The 12,995-nt window shown below is 40.3% G+C and overlaps 1 protein-coding gene across 1 annotated transcript in view; it reads left to right on the top strand.

Annotated features, from left to right (window-relative positions):
* Window positions 1–12,995, top strand: part of gstcd (glutathione S-transferase, C-terminal domain containing) — a 44,458-nt gene that overhangs the window by 29,354 nt on the left and 2,109 nt on the right. Inside the window, exons 6-11 of the mRNA XM_080029116.1 lie at window positions 196–311; window positions 627–671; window positions 899–1,027; window positions 6,219–6,352; window positions 8,463–8,493; window positions 11,107–11,176. Of these exons, the coding sequence (XP_079885242.1) occupies window positions 196–311; window positions 627–671; window positions 899–1,027; window positions 6,219–6,352; window positions 8,463–8,493; window positions 11,107–11,176 (525 nt within the window). The remainder of the gene's footprint in view (window positions 1–195; window positions 312–626; window positions 672–898; window positions 1,028–6,218; window positions 6,353–8,462; window positions 8,494–11,106; window positions 11,177–12,995) is intronic.

Here is a 12,995-nt window from a genome sequence, read left to right as displayed (position 1 = left end):
GGAACCAACCAAGCAACAAAATAGCTTTTTCTAATCATAATGAATTTCCATTTATCTTTGATTTCTTCCGTATTGTTTTTTTTCCCTTTAATTGAGTTTTTCAAATTAATTCCCTGTTAAAAAAATATAATATTAATAATAATAATTTTAAAACATGTTGGTTTTCTCTTGTGTTTTTTTCCTTCTTTTTCTCAGGGAAAATGTCAGATATCCGTGCAGTCAGGAAGAGGCAACAGCTCAATAACTTGGTTGCCATGGCTACAGAGCTAGCCAGGCCGGGATACACCATTGTGGATTTCTGCAGTGGAACGGTTTGTGTTCATGCATCAGTCCAGCTCTGCATTGTGTACAGTATGTTTATCACTGCATCTGACCGAGGCTGCACGAGGCTGCTGCTCCATTTGCAGCCCAGATTGAAAGAAATCATTCTTATAGGTTTTTATTTCCTTTGCAAATGTGTTTGTTTTTGGTCCAGTGAGTGTTCACAGACAGACTCTGCTCAGAGCTGCATGGCTTAAAGGTCAATACTCAGTTGAAAAGGTCAGCACTAACCATGACTCTTAGTGATGCCCTTTTCCATTTGTGAATTTAAATTTATTTTTCTCTTTCTTTATACTGTCTGGCAGGGGCATGTAGGAATTGTTCTGGCTCACACACTCCCCGATTGCCAGGTAACGTTGGTGAATTTGTGTATGTGTGTGTTTTTTTTGTCAGACATAATACACTTTACTTCATTCAGGATTCAGGCGTTCTTGAAGAATTGATGATATATGATATGTCCTATTGATAAGAATTGACCTCCTGCGACTGCCATCTTAATCAAAGTTTGTGTTTATTGTTCGCTTTGGGAGCTTTCATGAATTTTTTTTGGTGTTTTTGTTTTTTCTCTGTCTTCAAGATCCTCCTCATAGAGAACAAAGAAGAGTCTTTGGTCAGAGCCCAGAGTCGTTGTGCTGAGCTTGGTCTCAAAAACATCGGCTTCATTCAGGCCAATTTGGACTACTTCACAGGACCGTTTCACATTGGGGTGAGCATTGCAAGGACCAATATACAAAGAAACAAAACATGACTGAATAAACAATGTGCAACTTCTTACTCTGCTACAATCACAACTTACCGCAAGGTATCTGAACATTGTATGTTTAGTCTCAAAACATTTATACACATATTTTGAAGTAGCTTTGCCACACATCACATGTAGAGATGCACCGATTGACTATTTTCAGTTCCGATCCGATTCCAATATCTGGGTTTTGGATATCGGCCGATACCAATACTGTCCGATATCATAATTATTATACATTTCTTTGTTGGTGGTGAGCAATGAATATACACAAATGCATATAGGTTTATCAGCTTTGAACGGTTCGGATGCAGAACATCAGAACTCAACTTTTGAATTGCTAATTTTAATATTAATGTGTGCTATATCACATAGCTATGGTCTTAAAATGTACCTTTCCTTTATAGTAAAATATATTTTTTAAATTGGAGTTGTCAGTCCGATATCTGATACGTAGATTGCAGCTATATCGGACCCGATACCGATATTGCATCGGATCGGCCCCATCCCTAATCACATGAAGAGACATGTCATTCCCTCATAGTTTTCCAGAGATGGGAATGCAAACGTGCAATTATTTTTGTCAGTGCAGCTGAGATGGCCTTTCATTTCCTGAAGTGGAGCTTTTAATCTGAACCATTTTAGTGCTATGCACTTCAGTCAAGCCGCATTAAGTCACTGTCCCCTCTCTGATTATCGAAAAAGCCTCATTGTGCTTTTACCCAGAAAATGAAGGACAAAGGTTATTTCAGGGCTCTCTTTAATGAGGAATATTAATGGCTCGCCTGTCTTCGTTTGCTGCTCTTTACTTTGAAAATCTGCCATCCATATATGCTTTTGGTTGGCTCTCAAGAGATATTCCTTCAGGATCTAAGGAGTTAGAGTCTTCTTCAGAAGGGAAAGTGTAAGAAATAGTTTGCATTAAAATGAAAAATGGTTGCCTGCCATTTAAAGTTTTATGCAGGCACATCATCACCCTTTTCACTTCTTAATTCATCACACTTTTTTTCCCCCATCGTCTTTGCCAAGTTTGCTGTTCGACTTGTTTATGCTTATTTAGCTTAAACGTCCTGCTTGGTAAATGTGTTTGATTCTTCACAGCTACCTGCGACAACAGAATACATATTTTCCTAGCTTTTAACCTCTGTACCTAATGGGGCAAAAAAACATACTAAAAGTCAGTAGAGCGTCGTTTTCTTTAACTGCAAGTACAAATGCTTTTTTAGTCCTTTTAGAACACCCACCTTCATCTACAGAGTGTTATTGACTTGTTGATATGATGCATTACAACCAATACAATACATTTAGAGCAAAAAGGTCCTTAACTGTGGTTAATAATGGGTTGTTTAAGTCGGCCTGTGTAACACAAAGCCAGTTCTTGGGATTAATATATATATATTTTTTTAAAGATTATTTTTTGGCATTTTCAAGCTTTTTATTTATTTATTTTTATTAGATAGTACAGAGTTGAAATGGGGACACAGAGAGAGAGGGGGGATGAAATGCAGTAAAGGTCCACTGGTCGGATTCGAACCCGCGCCCACTGCAACGAAGGCCGGAGCCAATATGGTACGCGCCCTATCCACTACGCCACCGGAGCGCCCAGTACTTGGGATTTTAAACATTTTCCCCTTCACCTTTTTTGCTTCTGCTTCCAAACGGGACACATTTTGTTCTCCAATAGATAATCTGTATCATCATGATAACCCTTGATCACTGCCGTTATTTTTGTATCTCAGGTCAGTGTCTTCCCCAAAATATGTTGGGGAGATCCATCTTCCTGCCATGTGCCATAACCCAGTTACAGAAAAGGTTGCTGTTCTAGTAGCCTCACTCTAACTCTCTCTAGGACAAATCGAAACATAAACATATACTGTATATAAATGTACCCGCTGCAATTAGCAGCTGCTATTGTTCCAGCAATGTCACTCCATTGGGACCTGTTCCACTTGGGCAAGAAACAAACAGCACAGATTCTTCTTCTCTGCAATATGTAGGTATTTATTTTGTAGCCTAGTCAGCGCCTTTCTTATGTGCTCACACATGGATTGTTTTATCACACAGTACATAGTTATATGAAGCAGGTGCTTAAGTCACGTCCAGCTTATTTGTGAAGCCACATTTGCATTGTGGGGTTTACAAACCAGCTTCAAGTGGCAGCTTCCATAGGTCGATAAGGGATCTCAGTGCTACTGCTACACAGGGTGTCCTATCATTCAAATAGGTTTTGAACCAAAACAGAGCCAAGGCTTTAACACCAATTTGGTTTTGGAGCCGACATAGGAGGATATGTGGTCACTAGTGTTAAAAGCTGGACTTAAGTCAAGAAGTAAAAGCAGAGATGTTTGATTTGAGTCAATGGAAAGCAGAATATATTTAACCCCTCTAGTAAGTGCTGTGCTGGTGGACTGGAGTGATCTAAAGTCAGATTGAAATGGTAAATGGAGAGTATTATAAGAAAGATAATCGGTAGGTTAAGTTTGCCCTATCCTGCACAGCTTGTGATTCTTACATCACCATTTATGCAGCCTCAGCTGTTGGCTTAGCTTTTTTCCGGCACGGCTAATATTTCTACCTGAAAGAACCGGCCATCACACCATTTTTTATCCTGTTATGTATAATACATGGTTCCATTTTTAGTTCATTTAATCAGGCTAATTAAGTTGAGGTGTCACTATTCGTTGTCGGCGTGTGCTCTTCCTGTCTGCAGCTGCACGTCCTAGGCGTTTTGACTGGTATCAGGAACCAGCCTCTAAATACAATGCATTCAGGTTGTATTCTTTATCCTGTCGGATAACATTGAGCCAGCACGCCTCGGAGGAGGCAGGGAAATTTGTGGGGCATGAAGTTGATTTGGATTCAATTGGGTCCATGTCCTTTATTGGTTCTGCTTAAGGGGCGGTTTGTTTTTTCCCATTGATTTTCTCAGTTGACTTCTTTATGTTTGTGTGAAGAAAAATGTACCCGCCTTTATTGCTTTCAAACAGATATTGGTCAATTCCAACAAGGCTTTTATCAGCTGTAATTCTAATGCTAATGTTTTTTTTCTTTTCTTGGTCCTTTTTTTCTTTTAAGACTTTAAGATTGAGTCTGTTTGTCTCCTGTAAAGTGCAACATTGCATCCACCTTTTGAGAGGGAAAACCACTCTAACGCTTGTAGAAACGGTTGCATCACACACTTGAGCTTTGAACAAACTGATGCAGAAAGGTATGGTGTGTTGATTAAGTACAGCATTCGTTAACTGTATTGCAGGAACTTGTTCTGACTTAGGCCCAGCTAGGACAGACGAGGGAGGTAATTACTTGAATAAGAATGAATAATGAAGGCTCATTATTTCTGTGATGGGATTATTGAGAGGCAGGTTCAGATAGAGACACCCATTCCACTCCCCAAAAAACAGATTAATAAAGAACGCAGATTTATAAACGGCCCTTTGGTGCTTGTTGCATATTGATTCATGATTTCTTCTTCCAGCGGAATGTGTGTGTCAGAGTTCTCCTTAGCAGGGCATGTATTAAAAACTGTATGTCTACTAGATGGTTTTAATTCAGCTTCGCATATTTTCCCCCTTCTGTTACCCATGGTTAATTAGTACCTTGAACAACATAGTGGTTTGGGACATGGTTTCATCACTATTGCTTATACAGACAAGAAGACAAAAAACTATGCTTTTAGGAATTAGGAAAGCTTTATTACTTATCCAAACATATCGGAGTGTGTTCTATAATAGTGAGTGTATATTCTTTTGGTTAAGTGTCATTTTGTTTGTGTTAAATCAAGGCTAAAGGTTATACATTTCAATCTGGATTTACCACAGCATGACTAATGTACAACATTAAGAAGCTGGGTAATAAGAGTGATGGTGTAACTTTGTTAATTATTTTTTGCTTCAGATGTGGGGGAGGGGGGGTGTAACATCATGCAATCTTTTCATTTCCTTATTTGACTCCTCCTACTAATCAGCAGTCTGAGACATGCTGTTGGAATATATAAACTTGGCTTCCCCCCGGATGCTATGAATAAATGCAGGGGAGAGAACATGAGGTGTCAAATAGATGCAAGGCCATGCAAGTGATTGGTGTTAATTCCCCCAATTTTCACTCTGTTTATTCTTTCGTGTGCAGGAGCTCCTTGTTTAACTCCATGTCAAAGTCAAAAGCAGATCTTTGGAATAAATTTGCTGATGAACAAAAACAACATAGTTTTTATGTGGAGCTCTCCCTGCAGCTGAGAACACTTAATTGCTGAAATTAATTATTTTCTTGTGTAGTTTGAGGTGAAAGATGGCTGCAGCTGTTGAACTTCCAATGAGAGAAAAGTAGTCCCTTCCCCAGACATTTTAGTAACTCTAAGTGGGTTTTTGCCATGTTTAGTGTGTGCAAGTGAGTGTCTGCATCTCCCCTAATCGCTCTGCCCTGTGTTCGGACCAGCATTGAACCTGCTGCTCTGTGGCACCGCTGTCAAGGCAACGTGCAGTCGACTCAGACTCACAGACGCCAAGTGACAACCTCTTGGACCACAAGAATAGAAGTTTTTGAACTGGGCACTTAAGTGGTACGGGGTTAATTCCAGTGAGCTTGGGCAGCTATTGTCACACCAGACTGTTGTTAATGCTTTTTATTTGGACCATTAGCTAGAATCTAATTTAGCCGATGTACGCTTGAGAGGAAATCATCTGTTTTACCACTGTACTTTCCTTGGATATAAAACTAAGCACCTCTGAGGGGTCATTAGGATGGGCTGGGTGAGAGAGCCGGCTGGAATACAGACAGGCTATATTATCGGCTCTTTCAGGCCCTTTCCATGATGTATACAATATACGTATAACCAAACTGTTACTAATGCGAAGCTGGGTCTTCATCACCACGCTCAGTTTACCCACTCAATAGGAATCCTGATGCGACCGTGCCTCCGCTTCTAAAGCACCAATACATTATGTTTACTTTAATTCCCAGAGCCGCCACCTTTGGGAGCATAGATGTATTTAATAGAAGCAGCTATTCTGGAGTAATCAATGGGATTGAGTGTGTGTTTTCAAGTGCTCTCAGTTTTGGTCTTGCTGTTGGACAAATAATGTTTTCAATAAGAGCTTAGAGTTTACTGGTGAAAGTGAAATGTTTTGAATTTGTTGTCTTCTGTCTGGTTCCCCTTCAGGTTGCCCTCCATGCGTGTGGTGTTGCCACAGACATGGTGACAGAGCATTGCATCCAGGCAGGAGCCGCCTTTGTGGTCAGTCCTTGTTGCTACGGCTTCATCCAGAACGCAGTCAAGTTCACCTTCCCCAAGAGGTTTGTACCGGCTCTCCTCTGGTGATTTTCTGCTTTTTAGAATGTGTGTTACTGACCGTGTTGTCGTCGTGTTGGACACCTGCTGGCACCGGTGCTTCTCTTCTCTCGCATCCTCTCTCCAAAACAAATTCTCCGGTTTGGCCAGCTCTCTCTCTCTCTCACTCACTCAGTCACTCAGTCACTTACTCACTTGCTCACTCACTCGCTCACTCGCTCGCACGCACGCACGCACGCACGCACGCACACACACACACACACACACACACACACACACACACACACACACACACGAGCAGTGCCACATCACCTTCACAACACAGCCCTCCCATTACCTTTCCTATCTGAGCCACCGTTCTATCAGAAACAGATTATAGGATTCTCTAATATAGAGGCTTGGATGTTGCAGAGTGACAAGAAAATGTAGTTAGAGGTACGACAGACACTCTTGGTGGGAATTGCTTCATGATACCAAGTGTTAAAGAGAAGGAACAAGTTAACTTTCAGACCCGGTGATGTTGAGGACCTAAAATATAATGCAGTTTAGATAGAGATTGAAGAACCAAGGAAAGTCAGAGGTTGTACTCTGATGGTGTTGACTACTGTTGCTATAGCAGCATTATGTTAACGCTGTATTGGATAAAGAATCGTGCTAGGATACTCAAAGGGGGCGCCATTAGCTCAGTTGGTAGGGCATCCCCCCCGGGCCGGGCACAGCAGCAGACCCGGGTTCGATTCCCGCCCGCGGTCGTTCTCTGCATGTCACTCCCCTCTCTGCCCCATTTCAACTCTGAATCTCTGCACTATCAATAAAGCATAACAATGCCAAAAAAATAAAATAAAAAAAACTGCTAGGATACTCACTCAGGAAGTTAAGATGGAGATACCATAATACATTTATTCTTTTTCACACCACATCCATCAAATACTGGCAAAAAAACAGCAGCCAGACGACATCCAGACAGCTGTTCAGACAACAGTGGCACACAACAAGTGATATGCTATTTCAAGCCACGCAGCACAGCATCAACATATCATAATTATCGGTGGCATATGTCAGTAAATATTGGTGTATGTTGACAAGAAGGAGCATATGACAGTGGAACATGAGTGATGTGCTACTTAAGTGCCATAAGCCAGTAGAATGGAGGCATCAGCATACCATATGACAGTGACAAAGAAAAGTTTTAAAATGCAGTAATATGTACATTTTAAATGGCATGCTGAAAAATTAGGAGTTCACATTTTTCTGATGGCCATGGTATAATAAGTAACAACTAACCCTAAAATTGCACCTTGGACAGGAACTGCAGTAACCAGTATCAATACATGTAGATTTTCTTTTCTTTCATTCTTTTGCAAACTTTCTTTGCTTATTCTCACTTCTGCTAATTTAAGACTTAACCCCTCCTGACTCCTCATAAATTATTAAACAGTGAGAAAAAAACTAAAAACTTTGCAGCTGTAATGGACAACAAGAAGCTTGTTTTTCTAGGTCAGCCGTGCATTACAGGCCCTACGCAGCTGACTGTGTCAATCTTTTTCTCGCTACTTTAAGTGTTTTCCCCTCAGGTCATGTTCCAGGTACTCGTGTGAATATTCTTGCAGGTGCAGACATTCCCGGCTGTTCCACCACGGTCGTGTGTTTATGAGCTGTGAAACTCAACTGCCCATTTCATTAAGGCCCAAATAGTTCAAGTTAAACTTAGCACTTCTTTCCACGTGACCCGACCGCCTGGCCCCTAACCCCCTGACCCTCCTTCATGTTGATTTTTAATTAGCTTCAATGAGGATCTGACTGGATGTTAAACCATCACAAACAAACCGACCTTGTGTTCCCATGTCATAGCAAAAAGCCCTGTTTTTATAAGTCCTTCTTCCCTAGAGGGAGAAATCTGTTTGTCTCAGAGACAATGCATGTTGTTTGTTTTTTGTTGAGCCCTAGATTTGTTTATATATCCCTAGTTTATTTGCAAAGTGATTTCCCTTCAATGATACAATCTCAGCGCCACGAACGAGCAACTGCGTATATGACATATACTGTAAGTGGATAAGTACGTTTTACTCCCACTTTAACATCAAATGTTCTATTTTTTGTTTTGTTTTTTTACAGCAAAAGGTTCCAAGAGACTCTGACTAATAAGGTATGTCTTTTTTAAATGGTTTTATGCTATTTCAGATTCCGTTCACTTCTCTTTAAGCACATGGGAAGATCGGCATTTCAGGGTCATGACTCGTTTGAAAAACATCTTGTGGGTCTCTAGTCTCTTCCAACAAAATGAATCTTTCTCTTGCTCATTCCATCCTCATGAAGAAGCTTCTACATCAACAGAGATACAATGGGATTGGAGGCATTTGGTCTCAAAGTTAAAGTTTTACATACCTGGAGCGGAGTGCAGTGACCCAGTGAAAGGTGAAAGTGTTTTCTCATACCACAAGTGTCAACACTCAAACACAAACATAGAGGCGGGAGGAGATGCAGACAAATGAGAAACATATTACAAGGAAGCAGCTGGAATGGGCTGCACTAGCTCTTCTTCATTCCACTTCTTTAAGGTTTTTGCATAAAGTGTTTTTTTAAGTTCCTAGTAACTTCAAGCTAGTTTAAAAATAGGGATTTGCTTAACTGTGTTGCATTACTAAAACTTACAAAATATCTAATTGCTCATGAAGAGGAATGTCATTCTGTCAATTGTTAATATGTTGCTTGGAAACAACGGTTGCCCACTGCATCACAATTGTAACATAACGTTAAAACATTTATTTAGTTTTATTTATTAACCCATACATGGAGAAATAGTTGCTTTTCACAGTGAGAAATGTCTGTGACATTAGCTTTGTGAGTTTCCTACAAAACAGTTGCACTGTAAGCTAATATTAATACATAAATGTTTAGTAACAACTAAACTATGTATTATGTAGTGATGCGTAATTCTCCAATGTTATAGCTATAGGGTAAGTGTGACTTTACGAAGACAACCTTTTGTAATTTGGATGGACCAAATATCTGAAAAGTTTGTTCTGTTTCATTTATTTTATTTTATTTATTTGATGGCAGAGTCAAATAAAACAAATGAGAAGGCTGGGTTCGAATCATCGCTGTCTTTGGAACAAAGAGTCCCCAGGCAGCTACAAGAGGGAGGCTTACATCCCCCGGTCCCTAATTCCTTATCGCTTAACATAGACATACAGACACAGCACTGTACTCCAGGAGGGCCCATCCCACAATGATGTATTGTACCTGTCAGTGCCCCTGGGGAAAATCTGTGCAGAAGTTACTGCAGGTCCTAGCCATGGCAACCTCAAGAGTTGACAAGTCACAACATCAGACCACCTCTAACTACTTTGCTTTTGTGCACTAGACGGAAACAGACTTTTACAGACCTTGCTTAAGAGACACAAAAGATTATATGTAATTTACAAGACATTGGGTAATTGAACTGTTCTGTAGCATGATTTGTGATTTATTTTTTATTTTTCCTGCTGCTTGCCCAAAAGCCCACTGCGCAAGATAATTCAAAATGACTACATTTTCAGTCTGGAAATGAGAAGCATAAACATATAGCCACACAAATCTGTTCTATTTAAACCAGCGGACACCGTATGTGCCACTTTGAACCTGAACTCTAAATATCTCCAGCCTCCCTCTATGATTTCCTGTCAACAATGTTTGGTGTTCACCATTTATTTGGACTTGAAGTACAGAAGCCCATTTTGCATCTCTGCAACCAAACGCCCTGTTGATACAGGAATAAAAGCTTTTGTTTTATAGCAGAAGCATTAACTGTCCTTGCTGGACTACAGTAGTTAAAACAGGATGGCAGAACATTGACAAATGGCTTATTATCGCTGGAATAAAGGGCTAATGGTGTGAGATATCGCTGTTCAGCGCTAACTTTAAGCACCTGCTTTGTGGCCTTACATTGAGCGTTGACCCGGCGCAGAAAGCAATGGAATCAATTAAAGTAGAAGCAGATTAGGGATTACTTAACGGCCCTTCTGATTCACTTGTTCCATGAATCATATCCAGGTAAAAACAAGACAGAAACTTTGAATTAAATAACCAGGGTTTATACGGGCTTTTACAGCCATCATTGTATGCAAATAATCATCGATGAAAATGTGGTTTATATGAAGCTAACTACTACACTGATGAAGTTGTTCCATTTAATTTAAAAAAAATGCACACAATGAAACAACAGGGCGATTCTTTGAGAAGCTGCATGCAAATACCAGAAGGCTGTCGTTCTCACAGTGTCAATGCTAACATGCTGACGTTATACATAATATTTACCCAGAGCGCCCTCTTAATGTAGCCTGTTGGCATGCTAATATTTGCCAATTAGCAATAACCACATAGTACACCTGAGGTTTATGGGAGAGTCATTAGTTTGGCAGATCGTAAACCAAATTTATTGGGCGAATAGCAAGTAGAGCCATGCTGCTAGTGTAGCTTAAAAAGACATGACATTCTGCACAGTTCCCTCGTAGAATTTCCTTGACACGTGAGAGAGTTAGTGATCTGCTGATAACGTTTTCAAGCCTCAAGGCAAGTAAAAGCATATGTAGAAAAAAAGACAGATGAATAGATATAAGGAACAAATTCATACATGCCTGTGTATATGTGAATGCATGATAGTGTTAGTTCCACTGTGAATGGCTCATTACAAAAGAAAAAAATGTCTCCTTGGAATTCTTTAAATCTCTGATAGACCTGCATTAACAGTCCTTGTACTCATTGTCTGTCATTGTTTCAGGAACACATGATCCTCTGTCGCTTCGCAGACCAAACTGCTGTCCAGCTCCCTCCTGAGAGGCGCCTCGTAGGTAATGTTCACAATCTTATTATCATACCTGCACATTGACCCTTTTAACCTTTTCCATGTCTGACAGTAGAAATCTATACTATCTAAAAAGTCACTGTTCTTTGGCTATTTTATTAAAACCATGAATTGGTGTAATGTACTCCATATTACAAAGAAATTATGTCTGCACATTTTTCAATAATTACTCCAAACCTTGCCTATAGCTCACCATCACATCTCTAGTTTGACTTCTGTTCGTCACAGTAGTTATTGTAGTGCAAGCCAATGTTGTGTTTTCTAAGGGTCTTTTTGTACACCGTGACCCAACACCAGTACTTTTTTTAAATGTGTGAAAAATGTTAATGCATGGATTTCTTCACTGTGGGAGAACAGCTGCAGTGAACAGCTGCCAGATCATATTTAGACAGAGGGAAGTGTTTAGTCAGACAGGGAACCTCCAGTTGGATGCTGCTGAAGCCCCACTGTACGGCGTTCCATTGCGCTGAGGACTGTCCTTACACCTGATAACTCTCCAGCTTATCAAAGCTTCCCCTCTGAAATCTGAAGAGGCTCCCCGATGCCTCGTCAGTCTGAAGCCCTTTCATATGTACCTGACAGCACCTGTCACAGAGGCTGCTGCTCTGTATCAGTTAACAGGGCCTCAGCCTCTCCCACTAACACTTTCTAACCATGTTTGATCTCATCTCTCCAGAGCCTGCCACTGTCACTGTAACCGAGTAGGCAGGCAGCATGGCAGACCCCAAAGCTTTCATTTACTCCCACTTGTTACACCTAACTGCTAAACAGCACAATACAGTTCAAATCTGGCATCAAAGGAAAGCCTAAGAAAGAATGGCTTTAACCAGTGTGAAGTTGTTGCTGAATATGCAGCCATTGTAGGGTGTTGTTGATGGACACAAATGCTGGGAAAATACAGGAAATGAATGGACAAAATAACACAATATCACCCACCGAATACAAACTGATACGGTACAAACTACAATGGATGCTACTATTAGAGCCCTGCTGATATCTTGTTCTGTTGATATTGGCTTAGATATGTCAGCTTTAGCTGCTTATGGAGATGGGTGAAAAAAGTAAACACGACAAAAAACACAGCTGCCATCACAAGTCGCCAGAACAGCTTCAGTGCACGTTGGTAAAGATTATCCATGGTTTTCTCAAACGTAAAGTCTAACTCCCTCCTATCACCCATTATGCGTTCATTTGGGTTAGGATCTTGTGACTGTGAAGGTCACATCATATGATTCACATAATTTTCTTTCTTGTTGAAAGATTCCCCAGGGAAGGGGACATAGTCGCGCTGGCAGGATGGAAATGTTTCTTCAAAAGACCACGTCACTGTGATCTTTTCTTATGTCGTTTTGATCCTAAATGAAAGCCAACTATAGGCCTGCCCTGCATTTTTTAGACAGACAATAGAGCATGATTGGATGTAAATAGTATCATACGGTACAATTTCTAAGGCAGCGTGTCCCAATCCAACCATAGGGGTCCCAACATATCAAATACTTCTACATTCGGTTATTCAGGTGTTTTCTTTTAATGTGTCACCTAAATGGCTGTTTGAAGAGGCTGCACTACCTCAGGGTTTCATGGGCTGAATTTTTATGTACATGACAGTTTTTTATAATTTAGAGGATTTCTGTCATATCTGTCTCTTTTTTTGACTATTCCATACAATATTTGAATCAAGCAACATCAAATTTTCAGAGCAAACTGTTGCATACATCTTTCTCCTTCATGTGTTGTAATAGTTTGTATGTCTGTGTGTGTGTATACTGTAGTGTATATATGTCAAAATCTCTTAAATTTCAGTT

This window comes from Ammodytes marinus, assembly GCF_949987685.1.
Source record: "Ammodytes marinus genome assembly, chromosome: 6".
Taxonomy (NCBI): domain Eukaryota; kingdom Metazoa; phylum Chordata; class Actinopteri; order Uranoscopiformes; family Ammodytidae; genus Ammodytes; species Ammodytes marinus.
The sequence above is the reverse complement of the archived record's forward strand: the minus strand, read 5'-3'. Positions and strand labels throughout refer to the sequence as shown.